Source organism: Micrasema longulum, unplaced genomic scaffold (assembly GCF_059751315.1).
Source record: "Micrasema longulum isolate JH-2025_06_02 unplaced genomic scaffold, ASM5975131v1 h1tg000926l, whole genome shotgun sequence".
Lineage (NCBI taxonomy): Eukaryota > Metazoa > Arthropoda > Insecta > Trichoptera > Brachycentridae > Micrasema > Micrasema longulum.
In genome coordinates this window covers 541,107-561,054 of record NW_028278117.1, presented here as the reverse complement: position 1 = coordinate 561,054, position 19,948 = coordinate 541,107, and the positions used below count along the sequence as shown (strand labels likewise).

General features: G+C 30.6%; 1 protein-coding gene across 1 annotated transcript in view; it reads right to left on the bottom strand.

The window, feature by feature from the left end:
- The window catches only part of LOC148278150 (trissin receptor-like), a 184,201-nt gene that overhangs the window by 29,506 nt on the left and 134,747 nt on the right, over positions 1-19,948 (bottom strand). The window contains exon 6 of the mRNA XM_088231831.1: positions 10,174-10,311. Within this exon, the coding sequence (XP_088087957.1) occupies positions 10,174-10,311 (138 nt within the window). The remainder of the gene's footprint in view (positions 1-10,173; positions 10,312-19,948) is intronic.

Genomic DNA, 19,948 nt, shown 5'->3' with positions numbered 1-19,948 from the left:
TTATATAAAAATACACATTTTGGGATTGATGAAATGTTAGGAAATTGTAGGTAAACAAGGGAGAGATGAGGATAGGCGGATAGGCGGACCTTTATCAACTGACGTACATCCAGCCACAAACCACTCAATCCCGTCAACCCCTCGCGCAACCATGTATAAATAACCTATTTTATAGCAGGTTCGCGGGATATAAAAAAGAAACAGAATTCACTGTTCTACAAATGCTTTATTTAGTTATTTACCTTCTTTCGCCATAAATACGCAACAATTTAACGTTGGTAGACAAAAAATAATTTTAGAAGGGGATCTACGTAATCGTAATTACAATACTAAATGGTTAGTAAATGGTTGTATATTAACACTTATCGACGTTTGTATGTCTACCGGTTTCGAGACTGACTCGTCCCTTGGTTAGGACACAAATTAAACAAATATGCAAATCCTGAAACCGGTAGACGTAGAAAAGTCGGTAAGTGGTTATTTAAAAATATTTAGTAAAACTTTGAAAAATGTTTGAACACTCAATTAATGCTTTTAATATTATAAGTTATTTAACAACATTTTCAACTAGCATAATTTAAAAAAATATATAAACACACAGATATGTCCATCATAACAAATATATAAATGATATTACGAAACATGATTTCAGGCATTCAATATAATTATGTTTTACAAAAAAGTATTTACTCCTTTAAGATCTATATCCGAATAGTACACTTATTTTCTCAGTTTGACGCATTTAGATTTGTGGCAATCTAGCCGGAGTGATGCGATGCGTTTGTAGGGTGAGTGCTATAGTAATTTAACATGCTGTAGTAAAAGGACACTCTAAATTAAATAGTCCAAAACAAGTAAATGAAATAATTTTTCGATACCATAATGAGATACTTTTTTAGTTTGTTTTTTTTAACTTGTTTTTATCCAGAGGGCCCAATTTCTCTAGCACCCACTCTACTTAAAGTTTAAAATCGGCGGCGGCCTCCGTGGTGTAGTGGTCAAGACGCTTGACTCACAGACGGAAGGTTCCGGGTTCGATTCCCGGTGAGAACACAAAAATTTAAATGTGATTTTTCTCAAGCCTGGGTGTTCTGTGATGTAATTCACCACTGTAATTGGGCCTCCTGGCCTGTTGTGGTGCAAAAAAAAAAAAAAAAAATAAAAAAATAAAAATAAAAAAATTAAAAACGTATATTGGTTAATTTTTTATACTAATATCCAGTTGGTACATTTTCAGTCCATTATTTATAGTATACATTAACATAAAAACGTGTTAATTTATTTTTTGGCTGAATACAAATAATACAAGGAATTACATTAACAAACATATAAATACGTTTCGTTATGAAGATATGAAAAATTTAGTCAACTTAAATAAGTAAATTAGAACAATGTTGATTCTCATGTAATGTTATAAATAAAATCACGACACTTTTAGTTTTTTCATTACAGTTAACATAATGAAAAATGTAAAACATACAATTAATTGATTGGAAATTAATTTGGAAGTTAAAAAAACAATTTTTATTTTTATATTTCACATCAAATTCGTATAAAAAAGTAAATAATCTGAATAATTCATTATCTTTTGAATTTTTTTTACGTGCTTTATATTTGTAATATAATTATTTAGGTTTTCTGCCATCTAAAAGTACTACTTCAGGAACGGTAACATTTTTTAAACACCTGTCCAATTATGAAAATGTTTTGAGGAGCTGAAGCGAATCTTGATAATCCGAATTTTTATTTGTTTTCATGAATACAAAAGAGGACTAAAAATTCATTATTTTATTGCGTTTCATAATTTGTTTCTGTTTTTGTAATTCAAAAAACCGGGAATTATTTCCGATTTTTATAAATTCATAAAGAATGTTTATACGGTAGGTTGATGTTTTTTATAAAGAAATAATGTTTATTGTTCTCAAGACCGAATAAGGATTTTTAAAAATAGGATTTAATTTACAATAAGTACAAAGAGCCTTGTATTGTATGTGGACAAGTGTGACATCACAGCCACAAAAGAGTTGAAAACGTCAATAATTATTACTTAATTAAAAATAAATTTCTTAAAAAATACTACTGTAACTTTTGAAATAATTGAATTTAAAAAAATTAAGTTTGAATTTGAAAACATGAGTATTTTAAGATTTACTGGTATTCCAAAACATAAAATAAATATTCTTGCAAACGTCAAACTCCGGTCGTTTCACCAACAAAGGGGTGTACTTATATAGGAATACTATTTTTTTTAAATATATTGAATTTAATATTATTTTAGTGTTACCAAAAATCCAATAAAAAGAAATAAATGGGTAGATATTATAAGGAATTTAAGGAATGAATCTGATTGAGATCCACAAAAAACAAATGCAGTTTGTAAACATTCAAAAACATTTTTTTTTATACACTATAAAACAACATTTTTCCATTTTTTTGCTAATGCATTCTCCTGGAATGCAACCCTGGTAGGTCGATGAATAAAACATTTATGCTCCTAACTTATTTTTAACATATTCGATTAAATAATTTAATATCTGAGAACACGCACAGCACAAAGATCTATATTTCTCTGAAAACCGCACGTAAATCGGTTAAGCTGTTTAGGAGGAGTACGGTGACATCACACGTACAGAGGAATTATATATATATATATATAAAGATTATACATTTTTTATACTGTATTTATCGACGCCCGAAAGAAAAAGTTATCAAGCTACATAGAGCAAATTTGCGGAAGAGCCAATTAATTAATTTTTTTTCGATAATAATCAATACTGTATTTTAAATTTTTATCTTAATTATGTAGGAATCACTCCAAAATAATGCGTTGTTATGATATTTTTTTATTTATAAAAAAGATGGAAAATTATAAGCCCTGTGAATGCCTAGACTTCTATATTTTCTTGTCTCAAATGTTTTTCATCACTGTTGTAATGATATATTAAACTGAAATATAACTGCAAAATTCACAACACTCATCCGTTTGGTAGGCGTCTGCCGGCAGAGAACAAAAAGTTTCTAGTGAGCGCACTCCCATAGCAATGTACCGGCCGGGTGACAGTCACGTCATGCTAGAACTTTTTGCCACCGTATTGTCATGTCGCCACAGTAAGCGCACTCTTATATATCTCCATAGCACTTGACACTGTGACAAAAAGTCATTGTCACAATCTTTTTCTTCACAGACTTTTGTCACAATCAGTGGGGGCTCTTAGTTGCTAATTCTATGGTAATAAAATATACTGCGTTCGTATGAATTTCACTGCAATTCTTAATAGCAAAAATATAATAATATGTATTCGACGTATTAAGTATGAGTATATGTATTAAGCTATGGATAAAAAAATACTACTACTAAAAATGCTAAAATAAAGTTTATAAATACATATTTTCATTTAATCAAATCATGTATTGATCAATAATCTCGTACTGTCAAAATGCGATCTCTCAGGTAAATGTGTGTTAAAACTATGGATGGTAGGTGGTAGTGCTGGCACTTTCGCAAAACTTATCCAAAAACATTTTTTATGTACGGAATATTGATTTTAAAAATCTTAAAATTATTTTTAATGTTTTTTAAAATCCCTTTTAGATTAGAGCGAAAAAAAACAATCACTTTCAAAAATGTGATAAATTTATTTAGTTTTGAACAAGTATATTTTTTATTTAACATTTTGTGTTCATTATAATAATTAACACATTGTAATTAAAATGCACAGTACAAGTTATATTGGAGAAAATATGTAAAAGCACTTATTAATATACAATAAAGATAGCGCGTTTGCTTAAAATTGAGTATAACCTTTTTTTAAATCTACAGGTATATTTTAAATGCGTTTGTGTGAGTTTTGCGAACATGCCAGCTTTAATCAAACAACCAGTACCAACATTGGTTCACGTAAACTATACTTTAAAAATAATTTGGAAAAACATTTTTAGATTCATATGTTCGTGTTCATGAATTTTGTGTGCAAATATTATATTCATTATGATAAAAGGGAAGTGAATTTTTAAAATTATTTAATAAATCAAAGAAAAACTCTTAATACACAATTGAAATATTTAAAAAAAAGAGAATTGTACTGAAATTCTGTATCCGGGCGGAATAAGAATATAGTTGTGTATGTGAAATAGAACCAGAATCCCAGACGAGTGCTTTTGATACAAAAGAAGCTCTTGGGTAAAAATCCTGAAGAAGGAATTCGAGTGGAGATAAGTTCGCGTCATAGTGTAGTGGTTGGTGGGGGGTTTGTCTACCATGATTTAGGTCCCGGGTTCAAGTCTTGGAATGGTACAGATTAAATATTTATTAAAAAGTAGTTCTGCGCTAGAATATTTAATGTTCCTGGACTGGCATCTAAAGCGTAAGGCTGATTACCTTACCTTCATGTAACATATGATTGATATACGCTGCACTAAGTATAAAATACAGTACCCTATGTACCACCAGAGGCAATCAAAGCTATGATGATGATGCCATTTTTTAAAAAGGGGTATTATAAAAAGTTACTCTTTAGGAATTTTCACTCTACGGATTTAATCTTATATAAAATTATGAACATTAGCGTTCCTAATGTTTAACAGTATACTAACATGTTAAAGATACCTTTAAAAATCTGTAAATAATTGTGGTAGGAAAATGGGATTTAAGTTGTGGTAGAACGTGGTTCGAAACCTCAGACCTTTGATTCATGAGTTCACAATATTACCACTAGTCCGTTATCCGGTTATCTTATATATGTATTTAAGGTGTTTTTATAAAATTTATTTAATAGTTTAATTTGACTTTTATATTGTATTGTAATGATTTTATTTTAAATTGTGCTGGATTAGGTAGTAAATAAATAAAAATAAATATTTCAAGTATTTTTGGGATGCACAGTAAAGGTCTCTTTGCAACAAAGAGTTGAGTTTAAAAAAAAAATATTGTAGCTTTTTGTCAAAATGGGAGTCATTAGGATTAACAAAGTAGAAATTTGTTTATCTTAATGACTCCAAATCCAGTCTTTCGCATACAAAAATTTGGACAAACTCAAAGTATTGTTATAAAACTAACTGGTCCAAAAAGGAGTTTAAAAATTGGAATTTATCATTCAGCTGTCTCCTTAACTTCACTAAAATCAACAGATGAAAGAATTGAAAAAAATATGAATGTTCAAACGTAGGCAGAATGGTGAATGTTACGCAGTGTGTAAGGTGGCCACTTAAACTAGCCAATGGCAGCCCTACAAATACCAAGACTTCTATATTCCCTTCTCTAAAATGTTATCTATCCCTATTGTCAGTTACTAATCTTAATGACTCTCTAAGAAGTAAATAATTCCAGTCTTTTGTCTAGAAACATTAAAAAAACTCAACATATTGTAATTTTACGGATGCCAAGCCATGCCTTGTAATGGGTAACGCATACGAATGATAAATTATTTAAAATTGATTCCTGACTGAATCAGTACAATATCTTAAAATATGTTTAAAATACTCATCGTAAAAAGAGCGAAATGCAAAAATGTGTTGAAAAAGTACAAATGTTAATGTATAGACATAATGGCTTATTATTGGTATGGTATCCAAAATAAAATAATATTGTTGGATTAAATTCTACTTTTTTTTAAAATATACAATACAAGAGTGACATGACGTGTTTTGTCTAGTTAGGACAATATCGAATAAATATATATTTTAAATAAAATAAATAAAACAACTTTGTTTTTTACCACTAATTTTTATTTTTCACCGACCGGTTTCAAAGCAAACAAGCTTCTTTGTCAAGGTTTACGTAACTAATAAATTGATTCCTTTTTATTTTATTTCTATCATGTTCACCAAATACTACACCTGGGCCCAATAAATCAAGTGGTTTTTTCTTACAGGGGTGGTAATTTGATATCATTATTTTCGAAGTAAGACAGGAGAGAACCAAAAGAAATCTTGTTTATTTGGTTATTAATTATTGTTTTCTTATTATGAATCGCTTTTTTAATTTCTAAGATTTCTAAGTTTTCTAATTTTAATATTTTATTTTCAACATGAAGTCCTTTTAATCCAATGTCTTTATTGAAGTTATGATTAAAGTTTCCTTATGTACTAACAATAAAAGCTGCTTGATGATATAGGTGGATAAATGTGCTAATAGCTTATGGGGGTATTTTAGCCCGGATTGAGGATTCCTTTATAAACTAAGATAAGAAAAATAATGAAAAATCCATTCGGGAGTACATTTTATAAAGTATATTTTGATTACATTTTAAAGCTTTACTCCTGTAAATATATATTTTTTAATAATGGAAGGCTTTTCTAGAAGAGCAGAGATGAAACCTTTATCACATGGGTGAGATTAATCCGGATGAATCATTTCACCTACTAGGCAACGCCTTAAAACATTTTTCTAATTTTTATACTTCTTACACCAATAAATACGTTAAATGTATTTTTTTTAGTATACCTGAATGTTCCCTTCACAAATTGTTTTCTTTTTTTGTTGAAACAAATTTAGACCTAAATAACGCTCTAAGAAGAAAATTCAGCCTGCTTCCAACCATTTAGAGATAATCAAAACATTGTTGCATATTTTTTGTTCATTTAGTAGAAACTCTTGTGAATACAATCCATGATATTTTTTCCTATTCCTTTTCGCCGTCAATTGAATATAAATTTTTGGTAACAAAATGGCTTATCACAAATGCGTATATTTAGTTTGACTTTATCTTTCCGCATGAATATTTTCATGTTAACTTAAATATAAATAAAGCGTTTTTACGTGCAAATGTTCAACTCAGCTACGTATATAACGTATTTGGATTTGAATAAAAATATAGGGTTATAACACTTTCAAAATGCTATAGGGAAGACTTGGATTTTGGGTGGATAAAACAGTCGTATTTTTTATAGTTTTATATTTAACATATATTGGAATGGGTAAATTTTTCTTATGTCGTTTATTAGAGAGTACTTTTTTGGAAACAGTAACATATTTTAACAGCTTTTCCATTTTCTTAAAATGTTTTAAGAAGCTGAGGCAAATTCTAAAATGAGCCTATTGTCGGTGAAGTGAATTGGCTGACATTTTGAAGGTTAATTAATAATTAAATACCTTTTTATGGCTCTTTTTGTATAAAACATCGATATAAATTAAAGTTATTAAAACAGTAAAGCAAAAAAAATAATTTTCTAAAAGCTTATAGGTACGGTTAAAACATTGAATATAAATATTCAACCATTTTGTCATTACGAAGTTTGTACAATATATTATCTGTCCATGAGCACGTAAGTTGGAGTGGAGTAAACAATTACTATGCAAAGGTGAAAAAAAAGTAAAAGCCTTCCTTCCATACAGCCAAGATTGTTAAATTGACCGAAGGTCTTCCTATCAGTTTTGTTCATAATAAAATCTATTTTCTTAACCTAAAATCGAGGTAACTACCACTTTAATTTAATCAAATTACGTTCAGGATTTTTACGACTGCATTTGATAATTATTGCAAATCGAATGATTAAAAAAACAAACTTTTTACTGTTGATTAGGATGAAATGTGTTTAGAAATTGTAATAATTATTCCCATAGGCCCACCGCGTTGAAACCTAATACGAGCGTATCAGCGATCGACTATAATATTTCTTAAAGGCAAAATCATTCTCACCAAGTTCGGCCTAAAAAGACCCCTCTCCGCGGACCGTGAAATTAATATTGCGGTAAAAAACACGTATTAAAAAGACATTTTGCGTCGAATTTGCCGGGAATATAAACCGAAACCTCAGGCATGGTTAGCAAAACGCACATACGAGACTTATATCCATATGATTTCCAATTTCAGGATATTTACGAACCTAAACCGATTTCTATTGCACTCATAAAGCTTAATTCTTATTAACATATTACAACAGAGATAAAGAACATTGAAGAGAAGGTCATATAAAAGTCTAGGCAATTCCAGGGCTTATGACCTGTCAATGGCTAATTTAAGCCACTTAAACCAGCCATTGATAGGTCATAAGCCCTGTAGCCCTGTAGATGCCTACCTTCTCTTAAATGTTCTTCATCTCTGTTGTAATATGTTAATATAAACAGCTCCCCAGTGAGTTAAATCCAGTCCTTGTTTACAAAAATTTGGACTAACTCAAAATATTGCTTAATTTTTAATTGAAAATAATGAACACGTACATTTTAAGATTGTAGTTTTGCAAAATTAGGTCTAATGCATACACCAGACATTTATAAAAAAAAAACATAAGCATTTCAACTTTATATTTTTCTTATTTTTCCTCTCTCCGATGGAGGTTGGAAATCATCGCAGCAATTCTCACTTCGTTGGCAGCTGCCCTGAACAGGGATTGAGTGCTGCAATGGAACCAGTCATGTTAGTTCTTCAGCCAAGACATGCGCCTTCTACCTGCACTGCGTCTTTCTTCAATCGTTACCTGTAGAATGACGGGTAACTTTTTATATTTTTCGCCTCTCATCACATGCTCAAAGTACTCCAGTTTTTTCTTTATGGTCTTCAGTGCCTTTTTATATCTTTTCATTGTTTCCGACTCTGTTCACCCAGGAGATTTTTATTATCTTCCTGTTGTACCACATTTTAAAGGCCTCGATCTTTTTTTAAGTGGTTTGGGTAATTTTTCACATTTCTACACCATAAAAAAGTACCGAGAAGACGTAACATCGTTCAATGCGCATTCGGTGGTCAAAATTAAAGTCCCTACTGAGAAGTAGGTAACGCGCGCATTTTTCCTACCAGTAATTCGTTTCTAAGAATCCATTTCCTACAATTATGATGAAAACCTATTTAAATTTGAAGTTCATATTTTCACCGACTGTCGTTTAGCTGAGTATACTTAAACAAGAAATGTAACGTTTTCAATAAAAAATATATCACTTTAAAAGAGTGAAATACACTCTGTTGATTTTTCATATGTAAATTTATTCAAAATCATTTAGAGGACATTGTATTATTTGACATTGACAAGTAAACAGATAAAAAATAATATAACTGTATAGTAGTAAGTTTTATGAAAACATTTTTTCACAATTTTAAAAAATATCAAGGTTATTTAACAAAGGAGAGTTTTATGCCTCTGTTTTGCGAAAATACTGGTGATTATATTATGTTTGTTTCCTTATTAAATTGTTGAATATTTAAATATTAAATTGGCTTTGTAAATAAAATAATTTCACTGACTTACTTTTGCATAAGATAACTAATTTTACAGCAAAAAATATTTTGAGATCCATCAACCGTTAGCAGTTCAGAATTATTTTAATCAGAATATCAAGTATTAAGTCGACGTATATAAAGAAAAATACGGTTTTAAAACTTTCATTTTCGTCGAAATTGGTATCCGCATAAAATTTCATTTTTGTATTTAAACTGCAACATATCTCTTGGTCTGGCACAAAGACTGATCACCTTGCCTTGTACGCTAAAATAAGCTACATTAGTTATTTATATTCAAAGCATTAACTTTGTGGTCCAACATTTTAATATTATTAATCATAGTACTATGGTGAAGGTGTGTAGTGGTATTTGCATGTTGGTGTAGTGTTGTTGTCCTGACGAAGAGATTGGTTACGTCTCGAAACTGGTAGACAGATAAGTCGGTGAGTGGTTTTATATTAATTTTATTAACATAATATAAAGCTACAAATTCAGTGTTTTATGCGTCACTGGGTACGAAAAACCTTGTGTGACCTAATTATTGCATTAAATCTTTTTTTTAAGACAACGAATGGTTTTAAACCTTCATAAGGTCAAACCATTTTAATTTTATTATTATTATATATTTTTAAAATTAAATGATTTACCCAGACACATAAATTTTTTGGTCCAGCTCGTAAAAAGACTCATTTTTTTAGAATTACAGTTAAGTTAAATTTTGTTAGAGCGGGGTTTGAACCTCGTACCTTTGATTCGTGCATACGCGACACAACCACGGAACATACTACCTGGATTATTAAATCCTTATTTTTTTTTTTTTAAATCAGTACGGATTTGTCAAGATATAAATAAATGTTACCCTGTTGTTGGTTGAATATCGTTTAATTGAGACTGAATTATTTAAATCATACTCTTCGAATTCAAAATGAAATGTATTATTTTATGTTTTTATACTATTATTTTGAGTTTTTTTAAATAGGTTTCAAATGTTTATTCTGATTGGTTTACGTGCAAATCTTACCTGAGTCTCTGCAGCTTCGGAGGACGAGTGTCGGATGCAATGTGCCGCGAAGCAGGGGGTCGCCGGGGGAACGCGGGCCGCCCTTTCCATACCCCTGGAACTGCGCCACAGAGCTACAGCGATCCGAGTGTACAGGACCTGCAAGAGAAAATGCTAATTATGTTCAAACCGTATTTATATTGGGTTATTATGCGTGGAGGCGTGGACAACAGTTTTACCATAGTCGTTAATCCTTTTAACCCTAACGACAATTAAGTCAAATAAACATTTACAGTTGATCATACAGACGGTACATAAATCAGTGCTATAATATATTGAAAACATTACTTCTACATACTTAAAACTGTTTTTAAGATCAAAGAGTCTTCCATTCGTTTTAACTTTTATAAAATAAAAAAATGCTAATAAACTTCGTAAAATTGGAATTTAATAAACCGTGATATTCATTGATTTAAACTACAATGCTTTTATTGGCCCTTTCGCTGCGAGTTTCACATTTAAAAAATAAGTCTAATGCTGAATCTTGAGATTGTTCTTCAAGACTAGAAAGTTAACACGAATGGTTTCAAAAATTGTGTTATTTACTAGTACATATTGAATTTAGTTACAAGAATCCATTTCTATTGCAATGACAGTGAAAGTACTTCATCCACATACTCGGAACCATTTTAAAGGCCGTGAGCCATGAGTCTTATGAGGTCAAGAAGAGTCTCACTCTGCAAGACTTGCCAACTGACAGGTTTTATCAGGGAACCGGATTTTTTTTCTCCCTTCCTCATCCTGCAAAGCAATACCAGATAGACTATGAATTCAATGACCAAACGCTGCCTGACATGAAAGAGAATGAATTGCGGATCTTCACTGATGGCAGTCTCTAAAATGGCAAAGTAGGTGCAGCATTTGTACCCTACGATGGCGTAAGAGAACTGCCTGCCAGGAAGTTTAAACTCGATCACTTTGGCTTAGTATTTCAGGCTGAAATATACGCTATTAGAGAATCTATAGTTTACGTTTAAAAAAAACCGCCTAATAGATGGAAACATGTAACGATTTTGACAGATTGTAAATCACGTATTCATGCGATTCCGGATCGTAATTCGGTGAACCCAATGGTCATGAGTATACGAACTGATATTCAGATATAAAAAAATCGATCGCAAAATGTGAACATTGGCTGGATTCGAAGACATTGAGGAATAATTGGCAATGAAAGAGCTGACGAAAAGGCTCGGGAAGCAACATTAAAAAAAACAGTTCCTGACTTTGCTGACTTCCAATAAGTTTTGCTAAGAGAAAAATAAGAAGCATAACTTTACAGCTCTGGAATGAGCGCTATTTAGCAGAACCCACAGGAAAGGTAACAAAAATGTTTTTTCCATCTATTTACCATGCTTTTGAATTCAGAAAACTGCAGCGTGCAGGATACGAACTTACACAAATCCTGACAGGACATGGCGGATTTATGAGGTATTTACACAGATTCAAAATATCTGAGATCAGCACTTGCCCATGCGATGATGTTACTCTCCAAGATGTCTCCCATCTATTGATGCATTGCCCCTTTTTTAGTCTGCAGAGAATGCAACTGGAGGCGCGATGCAAAAGTCTAAATGAGGATTTACACGATGTGCATGTAGTGATTAGTCATAAGGACTTGTCAAAAGAGGTAACATTATACATGACAGATATAGTGAAGGCAATAAAAGGTATTAATGATAGCAGGACACCAAATGCCGAACACTTTTCAAGTGGATCGGAAGATCTGTTAACAAATTACAACGGTCCGCCTTCTCCTGACGAGTTTTCTGTGGTTTCCTCGTCACTAGAGCAAATGCGAAGAAGCTCTTGAAACAGGTCACAGCCGTAACATCTCACCGATCCTTACATAAAATAACTAAATAAAGTTTTTCATTGAAGTAAATTCAATATAAATAAAAAAATAAGTAAACAAATAAATAACTATCGCTTTGAAGTAAATATAAACCTTCTACATTACAAGCAAGGCAAAAAATTAAAGCAACTAATATATTTAAAAAAAGAGGCCACGAGCCTTTCTAGTGGGTTTACTTATACAAAAAAGCGTCGTGGCGCAGTTGATTAGACGGCCGACTGGGAAACTGGCGTCGTGGGTTCGATTCCCGCCAGTTGCAAGAAAATGATCCATGAAAGAATTTTTCCTTAATTGGTCTGGGTGTTGTGGTGAATTTTTCATTACCTTCTTCCACATCCCCTCTTTTCTACCCGCTGACAAGCCTCTACAAGCTTAGCGGGTTATTCCTTTTAAAAAGAAAAGCAATGTTTATTTTGTCAATAAACGAGTTACTTTATAAAAAATTTAAATTTAATGTATCACGATTTTAATTGAATTCGACTATACTCCTTTCACTGCCCCTTTGACTTTATGTTTAGTAAATTTTGCAATATGTCATTCATCTTCATGACCATATTGCAAACATAAATGGTAGCAAAAACTGTATTTACTTGTGTCACAATATATCGTAATGCAATGACATTAAAAGACCCACCTACTTACCTCGATTCATTTTAAAGGTCTTGTGGCCACTTTGAAGATCCGCACATTAAAAAAAAACAATATTTTTTTAACGTTAACGAGAGGTATTTAAAAAAAAATATTTATTTAAATTTACATTTTTTTTTTTTTTACAAACTAGAGCTTTTGCACAACCTTCGTACATATCGACAAGTCGTCTGTCACCCTCAACCTAGCTCACCTAAGTATATATAGACAAGTAGTCTGTCACACTCAAACTAATTTTCTCCATTCTGACAGCGAAAGAGTATGTTAGTTCATTAGTTTGTTAGTAAAATGGAAGAAACAAGTCCAATCGGAAGAACTAAAACCATCACCACCTTAATTCACATAAATTCACACATAAATTCGCTTTATTCCTAGCATCACTGTATTCAAGACGAAAACCTGGCATCAAGCTATTCAAAACTGGCATCATCCCAGTTAAGACCTATCAACCAATCTATCGACCAACCAATCAACCAACCTTATTTACCCCACGTAATATGAACATCCAATCCTACATAATAGGACAGCGTCCTTAATAACACCCCACGTCACCAAAGGAGCAGCTCTGTAATAAAATGACATAGTGTGAAATTGACCTGTACCCTTGGTTTTTCAGAAATCATTATTGACAGAAATTAAACTCACGAAAAATGAGACAGTTAAAAATAATACATATTCAATACTTAAACTCATGAGAAATATTATTATATCAACTCATTAGTTAACCTGAAACACGTTATTAATAATCCTTAAGACCAAAAGATTTTAATTGAATTTACCCTCATCCAATTTATTATCTATCCTTACCTCTGTTTTGTATAAATACATAGATTTTTTTAAGTAAAAATACCAGTTTTAAAGATGTCACGAAAGCGATGAAACCGGTTACTGAATTTTCCAAATTTTTGGATTAAGGTTTCACTTGCTTTTTATTTTTATGATAAATTACAATAAACTTCCATTAAGAATTTTCACTTACAAACTTAAATCTGTTAATGTGTTAGTGACAGTTGGTCAATCAAGGTCCTAAACATACAAGAACGCACATTAGAATAGTTTATATGAAAAAAAAATATTGCACATACGTAAACAGAGTTTATTAAGTATTAAAATTGACTGTATTTATTTTTTGCAGAATAAAATAGCTTTAGGTACTACCAAACCTTGAAAAAAAACAACCTTATGAAAAAACAATTAGACTGTCAAAATATGATCAGTTAACAATAATAAATATTAATATTTTAACATTGTTTTATGAAAGGTTGAAATCATGATTTACATATTTTTTATTGAAAACCTCACGCCCACGACTGACGTTGAAAATATGATTTTCACTTAATTTGTATCAAAATGTTATGTTTGATCATAAAATATTAACAAATTACTCGAGAAAGCTTTATGTATTTTCTTAGTAGATTAAATTCTACTTTTCAAAATTACAACATGGAGGCCGATTGAAATCATCCCACTCGGTATAATAATATGGTTAGGCTAGGTTAAGTTAAAGTTGTTTAAAGTGTGTACTTAATAATTTTATTACCCATTATACTTTTAATCTTTACTTCTTTACATAACATTATAATTGCGAAAGTTTGTTTATGTGTTCTTTGGGCCTCGACTGAGTAACCGATCTACTTGATTTTTTGCACAATGATTGCCTGAAAGATAGGAAGTAAAATAAACAACTAACACCCCGAAAATAAATAAAATACACTAAAAAAATTATGAAATATGGTAACAATTTACAAAATTATTTGAAAATGATAAAGCGGTAAAGTGGGATGACAAAAACAATCAATTTGTAATTTATTAGTGAAATTACTATAATTTATTTGCTTTATTGGTTTACTTTTCGTTTTAGTTTTGTAGTAGGATTTTGGATTTGTGAACAAAATAACGATGTCACGTTGCCATAGACTAACGCAAATCATCGTATTTTTTTCATAGCGATACTTGGAAATCCAAACTACTTTCAATTCCGATAAAATGTTTGATTTCACTGGGAAATTTTTTATTGATAAACAAAAACTCTTATTGATAAACGACACAACTAATTAATTGCCAAAATAATTTCTCCCTACTACTTCACGTGCAAAGCCGCTGGTGAGTTAATAATTAAAATAAATTGAAAAATGTAATAACATCCTTAATAAACTAAAAACTATTAAAAATAATGTATTACTTGATAAATTTAAAGTAAATCTAACGAATTTTTTTGAACACGTGTAAAAATAACATTAAATTTTAATAAGTATGAATGTTTTTTTTTTCTCATGTACTCATATATTAAAAATTATATAAACCCTTATAAATATACAACTACAACAGTGTAAGTCACTCTCCAAGCACAAGAGTTAGTCTCTTTTTTGGAGAGTTACAGTGATTACATTCAGTAGATGTATAAAAGTAGATCTGGATAGAATTTTTAAAAAACATGTACCTTTTATAAAATGTATTAATAAATAAAAATATATAAAAATATTATCAATGCCAAAGTGGGTTTGTTTGTTTGTTTTTTTTCCTTTCACGTCACAACAGAGCCATCAATTGACGTGATTTTTTGTTAAAAGATAGCCGAAAAGCTAACAAGTGTCAGTAAGTACTTTTGGTTTAAAAAAATCAATTAATTTTAAGTGAAAAACGAATTAATATTAAAACAGATTGACGATGCTGCGTCGTCAAAGACCAACAGATAGCTGTTTTTTTTACAGCGCGTTAGTTGAGGGCCAGAAATTGATACATCCACTTTTTATCCCAAAATAATATATCCTTTTTCATCAGGAAAATTTTCATTGTTTAACGACAAAACTAATTAACTAACTAATTTATATCTAATAACACGTGAGAAAATCTAAAAGCGGTTAAAAGCTAGTCTGCAATAAAACAAAAAAATCTCAGAATGAATTTTTGTCGGGTTGTCTGTTCTAAGAATATTCGTAAATAAAATCGTATGCTGAATAGTTGATTTGCTGGGCACCTGATTAACACCGAAAAAAAAGTCGATACAATTGAACGATTACTAAAATTTATTTTTTTTAAAATAATTTGTACGCGTTGTCACGCTTCTAAGCACGTGGATAGTTATTTATGATTGAGTTACTGGTGCATTGAAAAAAAAGATCCGACACAAAATGCTAGCCATTAGAGAGACCACGTGGCGAGTCATCATAAGGAATACCGCTGTTTGTTTAAATGAGTGCCATGAGGGTGAAGGATTATATTATTAAGATGAAATTATTTTAAAGAAATAATTTCCAAAAATTTGTTTTTTAATAATTGATACACATTTTTTTAATGGACCTCTCTCTTTTATTTACATCGCTACATCAAAAAAAATAAATATTTTAGGATACCTACTGTTTTTTTTTTTTTGCCTTTTACCCTTATGTTAATTATTGTGGCTTGATACGGTCATAGCCTAAAAAGTCATAGCAATTTCGTGAAAATGTTGACTGATTATTAATTTGAATAAATTATCACGATTTCAGAATTCAATGGAAATATTCAGAATTATTTTTATTTGAATTAAGCAAAAATTCCAAAATTCAAACGAATAAATCAGCGATGAATAAAATTATACAAGAATAATTTATGGCACTAATAGTCTGATAAAAGAAAGACAGGCTTATCACCATAATACTACGGTAATAATTTTTTTAAAAACGAAAAAATTAAAGACGATGAAAAAATTTTCGGAATCTGCCACACCAATTAGATGAGACTAGGTAAATAATACGCTTATTAAAAATAAAATGTAAATATAAATAATAAAACACGTTTTTCATTTCTTTCAAATCTCTTTCTCGTTTCTTCGTGGCTGGATGATTTTGCCTTTAGCAGTAATATTCTTCGTACTTTAAGATTTAAAACAAATCAAAATAATTTTAATCCCTCTGTCTGGGTAAATGACAAAAATGTAAAGGTGTTGAACAATATACTACAAATTTTATTTACAAAAGAACAATTTCAGAGTTAAGTTTCTAACCTAATATAGGAATCAACAAGGGCTAGTTAATAAGGCTGTTAATTGGTTCAAAATACAAAAAGTCAAAAGTTAGTACTTAATTGGACACCGTCTTGTTTAACAATAATTTAAAATAAAAAAATGTTCCTTAATTTTTGTTTTGTGCTGTTATGAGCATTTCAAATTGTCAAATACTAGTCTTAATCAAAACTTCCTTTGAACTCAGAATGCATTTGAAATATTATGCTAGTATTCTAAATAACACAAATTAATTCATAAATCTCTTAAGATTAAGAAACTCTGGTAATCTGGCCTTATGACATTACTTCCGTTTTGTGGAGACAGATAACATATTCATAACTTTGGTGTCTTTACCACTTTATGAGTGTTGATTGAAGAGTAACATTAAAATAAATACTAAAATAAGGCAAGGAGATAAAACCTCCTGAGAGAATAAGCTTTTCAAAATAACAAAAAGTAAAGGTTATTTAATTTTCTAACGTTTTGAACGGCAGTTTTTTAAGTGGTTAGACAGAAAACGGTAGTTCAAGGGGATCATAAATGTAAAAGCAGTTAAAAATAGCAGAATTAAAATATTATTTAATGTAAGCCAATATTATTTGCATCTTCGTCAGGACGCTAATTACACAAATACGCAAATTCTAATATACAGCTTCAAAATTGTATTAGTTTATTTTAATCAATGGACTTTGGTGATAGTAACTCATTGCACGTGTCTTATCAGCAAGTTGGTTTATATGTTTTTAGGTTAAAGTGGGATTTGCGTGTTAGTGTTAAAAGGGTCCTGACAAAGGGACAAGTTCATCTCGAAACCGGTAAGCATATAAAATATCGTCAGCACTCGTATATGTGCGAATATTTATTCAGATTAACAAATTACAACAGAGATGAAGAATACCTTAAAGATGGGAATTTGGAAGTATAGGCATTTACAGGGCTCATGACCTGTCATTGGCTGGTTTACGTGGCCACTTGACACACTGTGTAACATTCACCATTTTGTCTATGTTTGAATTTACATTTTTCTTAAATTCTTCCATTTGTTGATTTTAGTGAAGTAAAAGAGCTGAAACCTTTATTCGTGTGAAGAGATTCATTTGACTGAACTATTTCCACATACTAGGCAACGCCTGAAAACAATTTTCCAATTTTTAAACGTCTCGAACCATTTAGTTTTATTACAATGTTTGACTTTTTCGAAAAAAGTATTTGCTTTCATACGATTTATAGAAATATTTTAGTTTTGGGGTCATTTTCAACGAATATTAGAAAACGAGAATCAAGTTTATGGGTAGTTGGGTTCGAACATCAGCCAGGAGACCGTAACCTATTTCAATTCAGATGATAAGGAATTAAGTTAGAACCTCAGACAAATAAGTTAAACACACTAAACGGACTTAATTCTCCTAGACTTCTTTTTGTATGATATTTAAAAAAAATAATCAATCAGCTCAGTTGATTCTTAATGCAAGTAAAAAAAATTACGTTATGAGGTAAATGTAAATCAAGGCATTCAAACGGCTTGCGACCTGTATGAATAGTTTAAATTTTTACTGTACTTTGCTTATTTAAAATACAAAAAACCTCTTTAATTTATGTCAAGACCTAATATATTTTTTATTTTGATAAAACAAATTGGTTATTTGGCTTCTGTGTATAAATGTCAACTGTCAAACTATTTCATACTTATATTTTATGAATGGAATCTAGAACTCCAATTGTATACATGTGATGTAACGTTTACACTATTAAAAAAAAACGAATAAAAGTCTATTGTCTACAAACATTTGGAGAAATTAAAATATTGTACTAATAATCCCGTTTTTAAATAATGCAAACAGAGGTTAGATTTAATTTATTTCGTATGCAGACAATTGGTAGAATTCCATATTAAATTTGCTAATATCCAAAATAAAACACTGAATGATTGAAGATTTCTATACAACCATTAAACAGCAATTATTATTAGTATATATAAGAAAACTTTGTAAATATTTAAGTTGGTTTGAAAATGTCCTAACAAGACGAAACGCGTCACAATATACCCTCTTGTACATTTTTAAAAATAATCTAAATAATAGAATTAAAATCCAATAAAGGTTTATTATTTTGAATACATTACCAAATTTCAAAGTTAGATTTTATTCCGTCCATGCGCTTTGTAGCTGCAGGACATGTAATGTAGTTCCCGTTTGTAAACGACAAAAATATTAAAACAGTTAAAAGTTATTAACGTTAATGCTAGGGGTTAGATTTTTATGCTGTCCATGCGTTACAGCACGTAATCTAGCTCGTATATGTTATTAAATTATATCGTAATATTAGCGCTCTGTAGCTGCAAGACGTGTTTAAATACGCATTGTGTATGCCCTTGAGATAATTTTCACAACAACGGACCTATTTAAATAATTGAAAAAAAAATCTTAATAAGCAATATTTTATGTTTTTTTCTGTAGTATTATATTAGGTAGGAATGTCCAACCGGTCGATCGCGTTCGACTGGTCGATCATAGTACGCTTGTCGATCGCGACAGCGTATAGAAAAAAAAAGGTTGTAAAAAGACGAAGACCTTCAAGATATTTTAGTTATCTAGTTCATGTAACAGGTAATTGAAAAACGCTACATTTGGTGTTCCAATGCAGCGCCCTATCTACGCAACATATGGCGAAGGAAAAGGGAATGCTCATGATGATAAGTTTTATTGCACGCATAGCACGAAATGTTTTGAATATTTGAAAAAACAGTAGGTCCTGAATGTGAAATACCACCAGTATTCTTGGTAAGTATTTTCGACTACTTTGGGGTTCGAGGCTCGAATCTTGGCAAATTCTATGTAATTCATTTGATTTTATACTGCAGTATGTCAAAATTGACTTGGATACGCTGCAATTGGAGTTCTAATGTAGTGCCCTATGCACCACTGCGTACGGTTAGAGAAATTATGATTGGTCGATCGCACGAAAATCGCATTAAAGAATTACATGTAGACCTCGGCTCTGATCTGGTTGGCCACCCTTGGTATAAGGTACATTTTCATTCATAAAATATGCAATAAGTTAAAGGAAATTGGCAGTTTTTAACCCATATTTTTTCCTGTCGACCAAAAAACACCTGGCCCCTGAAATTTTCCAGAAAAGCTGTAGTTTAATATATAAACGAGTAAAAAGGAAAAATACTATTTCTGTGATATTTTCAAGCTTTATTTTTATGCTTGAAAGCCTACGAAATAAATGGTAAAGTTTTATTTTTC